This window comes from Micropterus salmoides, unplaced genomic scaffold (genome assembly GCF_014851395.1).
Source record: "Micropterus salmoides isolate LMB-PRFRI ecotype aquatic unplaced genomic scaffold, ASM1485139v1 Ms_hic_scaffold_22, whole genome shotgun sequence".
Taxonomy (NCBI): Eukaryota; Metazoa; Chordata; class Actinopteri; order Centrarchiformes; family Centrarchidae; genus Micropterus; species Micropterus salmoides.
In genome coordinates this window covers 4646091-4659920 of record NW_024041373.1, presented here as the reverse complement: position 1 = coordinate 4659920, position 13830 = coordinate 4646091, and the positions used below count along the sequence as shown (strand labels likewise).

At 40.7% G+C, this 13830-nt stretch overlaps 1 protein-coding gene across 1 annotated transcript in view; it reads right to left on the bottom strand.

Moving 5' to 3' along the window:
• Positions 1–10934, bottom strand: part of ttc27 (tetratricopeptide repeat domain 27) — a 98246-nt gene extending 87312 nt beyond the window's left edge. The window contains 1 exon segment of the mRNA XM_038737733.1: positions 10642–10934. Within this exon segment, the coding sequence (XP_038593661.1) occupies positions 10642–10732 (91 nt within the window). The 5' untranslated portion in view covers positions 10733–10934.
• Between the last annotated feature and the right edge of the window lie 2896 nt (positions 10935–13830).

Below are 13830 nucleotides of genomic sequence, written 5' to 3'. Positions count from 1 at the left end.
CAAAAATAAAATTCTGGGGGTAAAAACAGAAACAAAATCAATCCATACATCTCTATTTGCCACCAGGCTTACATGGTAGTAGGTTTAGGTAATACGTTGATAATGATTTGTGATGTAGTTTCTGCCAGGTAATTGACAAACAGATATAAAGTATTTAACTTAAAATCACAAGTGATCTCCATTTCCATCAGTACAACCACAGTCATGTCATACTCTTCTACCCTAGTCTCTCTTTTTGATAGAAATACTGTTTTCATTCATTAATTATTTCCACCTTGCCTTTTTATTTTTATAATAATGTGAAACATTTCTGCAGGGTTAGGGTTATTAACAATTTTTTAGAAGTTCTAAAAACACAATGACTGAGAAACAACCAGCAGCAATGAAAGAACTGCCCAGCCCTCCACAGCCAACAACAGCATATCGTACAAAACACGTATGTGAACTAGGAGTGTGCAATATGTATCATCTACGATAAAATCTTAATTGTTATGTGCTAGAGTAAGAACTTCAAGAGAAAATCCATGACTGAAGTTAAAAATGAGTGACCAAACAGCACCAGGAGATAAAACAGACACCTGCAGCTTCGCAGTCTACATCGTTAGATTGAATTGCGAGACGTGGATCAACCTCACTGACATGGAGGGGGTCTGGCTTTGAAAAGATGATGTTGCTTGAAAGACGTCAATCTGCAAACTGTGTAGAATATCGGGTGCCGTTAAAGTCAGCTGTCCACGTCAGACCTGAACCAGCAAGGTAAAAGCACGTAAACACACTCCGATTCAAACAATCAGAATCAAAGCCATTACAACAACCGCTACGACAGAAACTCAGGGCTACAGACGGATGAAATGGTTCACTCCACCTGCACTGTGTGTCAGTAACACTTGGCTGGTGATTTCAGTGTTTTTATATTGTTTTAACTTGAATGCTTCAGTTGTGAATAAATAAATAAATAAATCAATCAGACCTGTTTCCATTAATGTCATTAGTAAGCAACAATTAATTTCCAATAACTAGAGTGAGCACGTTTTTGAAGGATGCCAAATAAATCTAATTACTGTTATCGAAGATATTTTTGTGGGGTCATGCTGTTATGGTTTCGGAGACAGGGCTTATAGGCTCTGATGTGGTAGTGAATTGTTGAAACAGGGTTATTTTTATCACGCGGGTTTGATATGTTAGAAACAAGAGTTTTAAGTTCTAAGGAAGCGCTGAATTTCTAGCAATATCTCCGCCATTGTCATGTTGTATGAGTGTTATTAATGAGGTAGGTGCAGGCACTGCACACATAGCCCTTTCAGCACCTGCCCTTTTTCTTCTTCAAGAGAAAGTGCCCTTTTTTCTGGGATGCTTTTGTTTTTTTTGTTTTTTTTTAATAAAAGAATATACAGTATATTTATTCCTGTTTGCAACAGATTCCCTGTCAAAGAAATATATTTATTGGGGAAAAAAATCTAAATAGGCTATCAGGTCGGAAGATGAGACTTTGGAGTTCCGATGCTCCCTCTCTCTCTGGCTCCGCATCTCAACGCGCAACCAGAGCGCAGCTCACAGACAGACAGCAGCCCCTCCAGTTTCTCCCCCAGCAGTGTTTTTCTTGGCTTGTGTGGAGGTGAGTGGCGATGAACAAAATACTAATCGAGTTTACCGCTAATTAAACAGGAGACAATATAGGCCGATGTCTTGCTAACGCATGACTCATGAGCTGAGCTAATGTAATAAGTTAGCTGAAGTTTAGCTAAGGCAATATCTTATGGCCATACAACCTAATGTACTGATGGAGACACTACAGGTGAACACAGTAACATTTGTGTCTAATGACGTCATTACAATCGCCACATTGATATGCAAATTAATTAAAATACGCCTATTGGCACACATTTGACAATTCACTGCAGGTGAATGGGATAAAAATAAAAATAAAAAATAAAGCATATAACCATAGAACTTCCCCAGTTAATGACTTAGATCAAGAGTTGGTTCCTCTGAAAGGCACTTTGTAAATATGCAGATTAGCTTGTTTTGATTAATACAGAATAAATCTACAGATGTAAATAGACCGAGGGTATTAGGCTTATTAGAGTAAAAGAAGACAGAAGCAAAATAGACCAAATTCTCAAAATTGACCACTCCATGAAAAAGTGCCTTAAAGAGTAACTTCATAGTTTTGATGGTCGGCTCCTCATCTAATAACTCTCCATTCTGTTAGTTTGTTGTATGCTGATAGATCCTTACATGATACAGTCAGCCCTCCCTCAAATGAGAAACTAAGTCGTGCGTGTATGGTAAATGTAATAATAGAAACAATAATAAAGTATTTGATCAATACATTAATGTATTCAGGCAATTCAGTATTCTGTTGCTTGGCTGTGTGAAGCTGAAGGTTATCTTTACTCATTTGGCATCTTGCTTGTGAAACAAAAAGTATTTAAATAACAGTTTGCTTTGCTGTCGCCTGCTCCTGTGATAAACCTAGTGAATACTAAAGAAGACCGTGGTCGCTGTGTGAACTGATTATTTTGTAGAAGAGTAAAAATGTTGCTAATATATAATATATAAAAATGCCCTTTTTTTCCCCACTTGAGCCCCTGCCCACCAAAATGTCTGTGCACGTCCCTGGGTTGAGGTCAGAGGAGAATGGGCCGACCGATTCAAGCTGATAGAAGAGCAACTTTGACTGAAATAACCACTCGTTACAACCGAGGTATGCAGCAAAGCATTTGTGAAGCCACAACACGCACAACCTTGAGGCGGATGGGCTACAACAGCAGAAGACCCCACCGGGTACCACTCATCTCCACTACAAATAGGAAAAAGAGGCTACAATTTGCAAGAGCTCACCAAAATTGGACAGTTGAAGACTGGAAAAATGTCGCCTGGTCTGATGAGTCTCGATTTCTGTTGAGACATCCAGATGGTAGAGTCAGAATTTGGCGTAAACAGAATGAGAACATGGATCCATCATGCCTTGTTACCACTGTGCAGGCTGGTGGTGGTGTAATGGTGTGGGGGATGTTTTCTTGGCACACTTTAGGCCCCTTAGTGCCAATTGGGCATGGTTTAAATGCCACGGCCTACCTGAGCATTGTTTCTGACCATGTCCATCCCTTTATGGCCACCATGTACCCGTCCTCTGATGGCTACTTCCAGCAGGATAATGCACCATGTCACAAAGCTCGAATCATTTCAAATTGGTTTCTTGAACATGACAATGAGTTCACTGTACTAAAATGGCCCCCACAGTCACCAGATCTCAACCCAATAGAGCATCTTTGGGATGTGGTGGAACGGGAGCTTCGTGCCCTGGATGTGTATCCCACAAATCTCCATCAACTGCAAGATGCTATCCATCAATATGGGCCAACATTTCTAAAGAATGCTTTCAGCACCTTGTTGAATCAATGCCACGTAGAATTAAGGCAGTTCTGAAGGCGAAAGGGGGTCAAACACAGTATTAGTATGGGGTTCCTAATAATCCTTTAGGTGAGTGTGTATATATATATATATATATATGATGCTTCCTCTGCATACTGCTTTGCTCTCGGGTGTCATCCCAGAGTGTAATCGCAGCCTTTGCAATTGTTGTGTCTGGAGGAGCTGAGCCTAGCCCATGGGTAAAACTTCAACTATGGTAACAGACAGCAGAACCAGACACCAAAAGATAGCAGCATAATTTTTATAATATATAGTATCCTCCTTATATAGTATATAAATAAATGTATTATTATTTTAGTCATTTTAATCCCTCCAGGAGTCTGCCTTTAGGTGGACGAACAAAGACTCTGGGAGAGATGTGTTTTGATGGGAGAAGGAGGGTTAGGCCATTGGGGCCAAGTGTGTGTGTTTTGAACAAGGCTTTGAGTATTTTGAGTATGTGATTATTATTATCATCCAGTGAAAGTGTAGTTTTATTTCTTTGTTTTGTAGTGTGGATGGTGATGCACCGCACTACCCACAGAGTGGAAGTAGGAGGCAGGCACCAACCACAAATATCCCCTCCATGACCAGGAAGAAGAATATCCCATTCTGGTGCATTGTGGGCAGAAACTGTCATAATGCATATCATGTTCAGAGATATGCACGGGCAGGAAAACAATGACAAATCCTGGCCAAAAACACCCATGAACACCGTTAAAAAAATGGGCATAACTCATTAAACACAAGAAGCTAGAAGCTTTAAATCACTTTCAACACAATCCAAACAAATGTGTGCAACTTCACAGGTTGAGTTTTTCTCTCTTTATTATGGTTTGCAGTGCTGTCTTCAATAAAATAACAAATTCTTGGATCATATATTATTGCATATAGAAGTCTTTATTGGGTTGTGCTGAGAATGTTGAAACTTGATGATACTGTAAAAAAAAAAAGTCAACTAAGGCTATACATAAAGGTATGCAAAAATGGAAAGGTCTTAATGTGTGTCTCAGGGCTAGCAGTGACCAGAGAATGGCTGAATAAAGGAGAACGAAAAAGTATTAACAGAAGAGAAATTCACAGCATCAGAGCGAGTGAAAGAGTTTCAAGTAAAACATGATCTGCGCAAATCAAACTCAAACCAGATCATGCTAAAATTGTTTTGTTGCTTGATGCAAAAGGAAAATATGCAAGGCTTTCCATTCCATGACTAATCTACAAAGAAAGTCAAACAAGCAGTAGGCGCACATGCGGAACCTGCAGTGGTGGCTGCACCCAAGCCGGGATAAACAGGGATGTGGCTTTCTGGTACTCAACCGACCACCTCCGTGACGGCTGCAGCTGCAATACATCCCTCATTATTTCCAGGTCTTCACAGATGTCTCTTTGGCCAGTTGGGGCGGGACCCTCTATCAGGCCAGCATGAGGGGCACATAGTCAAGCTCTCCCCACCACATCACACCATTTTAGCCCACAGCTGACAGACAAACGCGCCATGGTTTGGTCTAACAACACCGCTGTGGTGACTTATCTCATTAGATCCCCAGCTCTGAACAGGATGGCTCTGTCCATCGTGACCTGTGCAGACCGCCATTCTTTGTTCATTGAGGTCCCGCCCCATCCCAGGATGGACGGGGTGATGCTTTAGCCCACCCCATCTGGCTTCCCGGACTCCTGTAAATGCTTCCCTCCTTGTGACGAAATCAGGATGCAGCATCTGTCCGTGGTAGTGGTGGCGCCGGAGAGCCCGGGTGCCAGATGGTTCCCAACAGAGGTAGGAGTAAGTCATACATGTCCTAGTCACAAGCAAGTCTCAAGTTTAACACAGGATTTTGTGTCTGTCTTAGCATATTTTTTTCAACAGCACCGCCCCCTGGCAGCAAGAGCCTGCTGCTGCATTGCTGGTAGATCGTGAACTTCTTACTTAAAGCTGGTTATCATTGTTTTCAGAATTTTATTGGCTACACGAAGTGCCAGTCATCGGCACAATTGGCTGCGATAGGCTCGGCTTACCCACGAAATAATAGGGGCTGGCACTTACTCCAGAGCGGGAAATGTGAGCTCCTTTTGGGTTGAATTAGGTGCCAGAGTTCAGCAGCTAATTTGAATACAAGATATTGCATTCACGCTAACATCCAAATCGAAGTTATTATGGTTATAATGACATATTAGCCACGTCTGCCGGCAAATAAGAATGATGCAGCGGCAGTCCCTGGGGATTTATTGATGGAATAATGTGTTTTGGACTAAATGATTTTACTGGATTGGATCATCTGGACCTTTGACAACGTAACAAGACCATTTTTGTTGAAATTGAATCGATCTACTATGAGTTACTATGAGGCTTCAAATGTGAGTCGCATCAATTTTGATTGTACTGGTTGTGGTATGACAGAGGCACAGATTGTACCCAGTAAGGCTGACCCCAAATAGTCGAAGATTCGATGCTTCCCGCTACTTGAAATAGACCTGCGAGGACGTGCATGTAGTTGTCGGCAGCACGGCAAAAAATCTGCACAAGACCTGTGAATGGCGAGAGGCAGAGAGAGAGAGAGATCTCAACAATAAGCCTCAGTTTAGTTTCGGCTCGCAATCGCCGTGCACAAAAACACACATGATTCGACTATCAGTTGACTATAGGCAGGACTTGACTATTCTGATTCGACTATGTAAATCCTTAATTGGGGACAGCCCTAGTACCCACTGTTGTGATTGTAATGTTATCTTGAAATGATTTGCAGTGGTCAAAAAACAAGGATTTTAACGGTGTATCATATGAGTATAAACTTAACATAGCAGTTATGGACACACAACGAAAGCTGTCATCAGTAGGGCGGCAATATGTTGGGGCTCAACAGCGCGGCATGCGGTATTATTGCATTTTTCATCAATGAAGTAATTTGGTGCCATACAGAGTAAGGGTGTCTGTATCTATCACCTCACTGCACGAGCCGCCAACAGCAGCTTTACGGTCTGAGCAAGCTAGCTGCTGCGTGCTAGTCAACAACATTGCCAAGCAAACTCCTTTTTGTAGTTTAACCATGTCTTTTTCAGACGTAGCTATATCAATACCTTCAGGGCATGTCTATCAAGTCAATTTACATACATACAACACGAGCACACAGGGAGCAGAATGGCTGTCCACAACTAAACACTGCGCTGTAGTAACGTTACAACTAAATTTCCACAGAAAGCAACATGAAAAACAGCTGCAGGCTTCCGACACACTACGCTCCGCACAACATTAGTCCAACATCGCTCAGCCTGCTAGCTACATTAGCTGCGCAATATGCTAATGCCAAGTTAGCTAACCTTTAAAATAAACAGTAAAACAACACGGCAACACTTACAGCTTCAGAGTTTGTAGTCGGGTCACGTACGGCCCATGGCGATCCATCCTTGAACCGTTACAGAGCTCGTTACGGTTGTGAAACTTTTGAAGCACTCATTTATTAATTTAACACGCCCTGAAGTGTACAGTATGAACACTGCGGTTGTTGCGGTGATTGCCATCCTCCGCAGTAGGCTTGACCAATAGCGCAATATTTCAATTTTGCGGTTATCGCGACAGCCCTAGTCATTAGGACCTCTGTCTCAAGTCTAAGTCAAGTCTCAACTTATGAATACCAAGTCAAAGTCAAGTCGAGGATTTTATCAGTTTTAGTGAAGCAAGTCTCAAGTCTTCAAATTTGCAACTCAAGTCTGACTCAAGTCACTTGACTCAAGCACCCCACCTCCGGTTCCCAAGCCAGCTAGCCAGTGGCGGCTCCTGTCAAATGTCTCGTGGGGGAAATTGTTGCGATGATGGCTAAGGTGACCAGTTCAATGGTCTAAGTCTGCTATAAGACAAGGATTGTTCCTTAGGCTGTATACGTACAGTATTTGTGAACAGCTACATCCTGAATTTCACTGTCAATGTCTACAATGAATGAACAGTCCACAGTTAAGATCAACAGAGCAAACATAGCTATTCTTAAATGTTTAATGGGGTACAGAAGAACCTAGTATTTATTTTCATTATTAACACACATTACACAAGACTAATAAGGTAAGCAGAGAGTTGTAAAAAATCATGAACTACTTGTTATCCTGTAGTTACACAGTAATATTAGGGTTGTGGGCTGTATTAAAGTATCCACTGTTCTCCCATGCTCTAATGACACAATAACAAGGAGTTATGTGCTGTTCTCCCATTCTTCCTCTGTATTTACACAAACAACAAGGCATGTAAGGGGAAATATAAAATATAATCTAAGACATGTTCTATTGTTTTTGGTTTATTTTCTGTGTTGCTTTCCTACTACTTCTACTTTTTATCCTCCTCTACAAAGATGCCAGTGATGGCCCCATCATGCTACCTCCTCCTTCTTCTGTAGTTTCTGGCAATAAAAGAAAAAAAGAAATAATTTTGACTACCAGACGGATTTCCCGTTGAGTTCTATAAAAAATTCTTTTCAAAACTGTCTCCCTTACTTCTCAGTATGTTCAATAACTCTCTCGAAAAGTCAACTTTGCCATCTTACATAGGCCCATATCACAGTTCTCCTGAAGCCAGATAAAGACCCCCTGGATTGTAGTTCTTAGACAGATTTCCTTATTAAATGTGGATGTTAAACTTTTATCTCAAGTATTGGCCTCTAGAATAGAGCATCTAATTCCAGAAGTTATCTCACAAGACCAGACGGGCTTCATTAAGAGACGTCACTCTTTCATTAATATTCGAAAACTTCTTAATGTTGTACATTCCTCTGCGTCGGAGGGTAGTCCTGAAGTGATTATCTCTCTGGACGCAGAGAAAGCATTTCATAGAGTTGTATTTGCTGTGTTAGACAAATTTGGATTCGGTCCAAAATTCACTTCCTGGATTCGCCTGCTTTATCATCAACCAAAGGCAGCTGTAGTCACAAATAAAATATGCTCACAATATTTCGACTACGGGGTCTTTCCAGGTTATAAACTAAACTTTTCTAAAAGTGTATGCTTCCCTATAAACCATATGGCAGATCAGATCATGGATACAGGCGGTGGCGGGTCCGTGGCCTGTCCTGAATTTTGAATCGATCAAGCCAGATGAAACTCATCAGTTAGCTAAACTTCAAATGTGCCTTCAGGATGTTAAAACCTGGATGACCTGTAATTTTCTAATGATAAACTCAGATAAAACTGAATTTTTTTGTTCTGGGGCAACCTCATCCCATTATTGCATGTTACTAACTCAACTTCTCCCCTTTCCAGTAGTCTTGTGCTTTCTCGTCCCTCTCCTCTCTCCTCCTATCACTTCCTGCAGGTTTTCTGGCTCTGGAGCTGTGGAGTCTGGATCTGTGGCTGCGGGTCACCTGCTGCCCCCGTGTTCCTGCTCGACACCCTCTGCTGCAACGACTATTGTTACTAGTCCTATTGTTATTATTGTTATTATAATCATTAACATCACGATTGTTATCATTAACACTACTATAAATATCTGTACCATTTTTCATTCAGTCTATAGCAACATCACCTTTACTGTCTGTACCTCTGTGTGTATATTGTGTAGGCTGCCTCCCTCCCCCTCTCTCTTTCTCTCTCCCTCTTCCTCTCTCTCTCTCTCCCTCTCTCTCCTTCACCCCAACCGGTCGAGGCAGATGGCCGCCCACCCTGAGCCATGGTTCTGCTCGAGGTTTCTGCCTCTTAAAAGGAAGTTTTTCCTTGCCTCTGTCGCCTAGTGCTGCTCTTGGTGGGGATTGTTGGGCTTCTATAAATAACATGGAGTATGGTCTAGACCTGCTCTTTTATGAAAAGCGCTGTGAGATAACTGTTGTTGTGATTTGGCGCTATATAAATAAAATTGAATTGAATTCCAGCTGCAGTGGTCTCCAACATTGAAAATGCACATGCCCCATCTACCGTACACAACCTACTCGGCTCATTGGTGTGTGTTTGCAAACTGGTGTGGCTTCAGACCAACTTCATACTCCTTGCAGGGCATCCTAGATTTCCTGTAGGGTTGCTAATCCCTGATTGGGCAGGGAGTGCAAATATAATTTCTCTCAGGTGCGAAGGCAGCCTTGACAAGGTAAACCAACGATGAAGTCTGTTAGAGAGCTCCACGTTTACTCATAGAACTGGAGTTACATCGAGTTAACTACTGATTTTTCATTATAATAACTAAAAGGGTCATTTTCCCCATCACACTGGCAGAAACGGGCTCCCATAAAAACAGAAGAAACGTGTTGTCCCGTATCAAAATCTACAACCAGGACTGCTGTTTGCTTTGAATAGTCAAACTGTGCGACTCTAATCCCAAACAGGCCAGCATTAAACTTAACTGACAGAACAGACACAGGCTATGGAAGCAGCTGACACTTGAGACAGTAAGAGCACTAGTTTGACAGCACAGGAATAATGTAGTGTAGACAACTGCCATGGTAATGTTTCTGCCAGTAAGCTGTAGCTCAGTTCCAGTGTACCACCACCCGCTACAGCAATCCAGATGTGAGCGCCCCGAGGCTCGACTCTGTGTATGGAAAGACGTCACGTCAGACTCCAGTTATAAAGTCTGTTATGGTTACAATTGCCTTGCTTGTAAGCACATAAGCTAAATGCAAAATGACATAAAAACAGAGTCAGATTTCCTACGCAGCTAGCGCTCTGTCTAAACCTCAATTAGCAGCTCAATTTGAATTTCACTTTAAAGTCTACCTCGATATTATGTTGAGAGAAATATTGACCATTCGGCGTTAAACATAAAATAATATTACATTTAAATTAAGATATTCGTGTATAGTGTGTATGCTGAATAGCAAAGCCACTCACAATAACAAGGTGTAACAAGGTGTTACTTCATGAGATATCTACTGTTGCACATGAGGAAGACCACTTAATATTGCCGACTAATTGAATGGGGTCTGGCACGACGACAACGGAACCAATAGCTTCCAAAAGCTCTCTTAGCAGGACATTCCTGTGAATTTATTTTATCCGTAGCAAAACTGCGGCCATAGATGCCATTACTATAACATTAAACCGTGCCATTAACGTTACCAGTATCGGCTGAACCAGCGATGTAACCAGACTTTCATCCCCGAAGAGGACCTGCCTCTACACCACTGCGTGTAAATGTCACTCTCGCTTATGAGACCACAAGCTCCCAGTTCAGCCATTTCTGAAGCACTCATCGGAAAAGATGCTGCTCGTGGTGGTGTCAATAGTTACGTGGTGAAATAAAAAGAAAGTCTGGTGTCTCACCTGCACTGCTGAAAATATTCTGCTTCCATTCCACAGCCTCGCAGGATGTTAAAAACCCTCGGAGGACGGGAATCTCCACGTCTAGCGGCATAAGTGAAAGCCTCTGGTTCCAGCTAGAGGGAGAAGGAGAAGCTGCTGCCTTCCGTCAGGACGGTCCCAGAGCAAAGCCGGCGATCGGTCGCTGTATTAATGAGCCAAGTCGGCGTTTCTCAATCAGAGATGAAACGTTTATTTCCACCCATGTGGTGCAAGTGGCATCAGTGAGCAGCCATGACAGATGCGCGTTGCATTGTGGGAAAACGAATCCAGACTTGCGCGGAGGTGCTGTAAGTTCATCACTGCGATGTTGCATTTACCAATAAGAGCATGTTAACTGCAGTTTATGTTGGCTCTGTTTAACTGCTCGTATTTAAATCTTAGTTATCTTACTTATTTTTAACAAGCGCAGGTATCCATTATAAAAGTCTTATAATAGCCCACTGATTATTACTATCTGACTGTCCCAGTGACAAACCTGGTATAATAAAATTCATAAAACGCATGGAAGGACTTTCTATTGCTAATAAAATAATAATCAACTTAATTCGTATATGTAGAATAAGAAAAATGTATTTTTGTTAACAATAAAAAAGTTAACATTGAAACAAGGATAGTGTCATAACACAGCTCAAGACTGGACCAAAGGAGGGAAGACCACACAAGTGTTAATTAAAAATAGGTTTATTGAACATCACTACTAAACCAACTAAAAGATCAGTTAAACTAAAGACAGACTAAACACAACAAACCAATAGGATTGACACAAGGGGTCAAATGTATAATTAATACTTGGCCTACACAAAAAAAACTATTCCCACATATTAAATGGTAACTACAAAAGAATTGTCATGGCCTTGTATGGAGTTACTTTTCTGCTAAAATTTAACAAAATATGTTTTACAAAGGTCCTAATATTCACTAACAAACACAGTGTGGTTTGCAAATACAAAACGTACCTATCTAACAAATACCTACACATGTCATACACAAAGACTGTGTCTGAAAATCATCACTCATTCACAACTCACAACTCCCTATCTAGTGAGTTCTATGTAGAGGACTATATAGTAAGCTCACCAGCAAAATGAAAATGAAGATTTCGGACACAGCATGGGTCATTCTCTCTGGGCTGTACATTACTTATTGCTGTCCCACAATTAAAACACCAGCTGGTGGACTGTTTTTCTATTAGCACAATGTATATTTGGTTTGGTTAGTGACCATCAGTTGTACTCTATTCAAAAGAGATTCTGGGATACTTTGGGTCCAAAAAAGGGTATAAAAATTCTCATTATACATTCAGACAGCACTACAAAGTGGCAAACTCACTATAACATATTGGTACTCCAAAGTCATCACATATGGACGCTTGGTCAAGACCCCTTGGTAAAGCTTTTTAACACCCTGGTTAACCCTTTAGCTTCGTCTTTTGACGTGTAGGGCTCTGAGGTTAAATTAGCAACAATAAGTGTGCAATGTCCAGTCAAGTTAGCAATAATAAATAAATAATACAAAATAAAACTATGTTGTGAAACAGAACATTGTTAACATTGTAAAACATTGTGAAAAGTCACAGTTTGGTTACATTTAGGTCACAAAACTACTTGGTAAGGTTTAGGAAAAAATAATTCACAGAGTGCTGGTAAAGGGATAAACTAAATGTGAATATGCTACATTGTAGTAGACATTGTGGCAGATTATATAGATATGATATACAGTATTATTAATAGTCTATTATTATTATTATTTGTAGTAGTAGTAGTAGTAGTAGTAGTAATAGTATATTGGTATTTTTTTATAGTTTCTGTTTTGCTAGACCCCATAATACATACACTATTTACATTAATGTTCATTAGCAGTAGTAATCAGATATTTTTAAAATGTTTTCTGTTGTTTTATACATTTAAGTCTTATTTATCAATACTGTGTGTGTGTATATATATATATATATATATATATATATATATATATATACTGCTTGGCAGTCAGCAAGTGTTGTATTGGGGGCAACACCTACACCTAGCCCGATCATTCATCCAGTGCCATTTAAGTCCTGTGTGATCTGTACACCTTCCAGGTAAGCATACATTAACAAGTCACGTATTGCCCCACTTACCCTTGGCTCGGCTCTCCCGCGCTGGCACAACCTGTCAATTCAGGTGCGGCTATCTAACTATCTAACTACATCTATTACTAGCTAATTGATGAGGGGCTGTTAGACAGCATTTGGGACACTAAACTTAGCTATACTATTACTACTACTCAATAACTACAGTGTAAGTAAAACTAGATCAGCTGACAATGAACCCCATGCTGAGTTCCACAGCAGTGAAGTTGTCCTGGTTGTGTAATGACGTTCACTCTATTAAACAAAACCTTCCTTAACACATTAAATTGAGCTCTGACAGAAATGGTGGCCATCTTGAAAATGGTCGCCATCTTGAAATTTTGAGTGGCACACACCTTTTTCCATGATAATGTTCCTTGAAGAATATTTGTACCAAATTTCATGATAGCATCACCATTTGAAAAAAAGATGTAAGGATTCAAGAAAAATGGCAGCCATCTTGAAAAATGGTTACCATCTTGAATTTTTGAGGGACAAGCACTGTTTTCCAAAAAAACATTCTGAAGAGAGTATTTTCACAAAATGTTATGCCTACATCACTGTTTGAACGATTGGCATAATGAGCATTTGACAGAAATAGCAGCCATCTTGAAAAAATGGCTGCCATATTGAATATTTGGGTGGCCAATGCCTTTTTCCCAAAAAGTGACCCTTAGATCTGTGCCAAATTTCATGCTTCTATACCAATCTGAACGATACTCTTGAAATATGCCATTAATCTGCTACACTAGTAGAGGAACTGTTGGCAAGACTATTTCCTAATGTTACTCCAACACAACGTCTCTCTCCAACTCTGACTGATGGTGTGTACCTGAAAACTGGAAGCCAAAACATCAGTGCTGGTTTGTTAAATGATGAAGGCCGTGTGAGATACAGGCAAACTTACATTTATTCATGTAGCTTTTATTGTAAAATTTATTATTTACAATTGCTATACATGCCAGAGGTTTGCACGCCTCTGGAGCAACTAGGGGCTAAGTGTCTTGCTCAGGGACACAATGGTGGATGTCTCACAGTGGGAA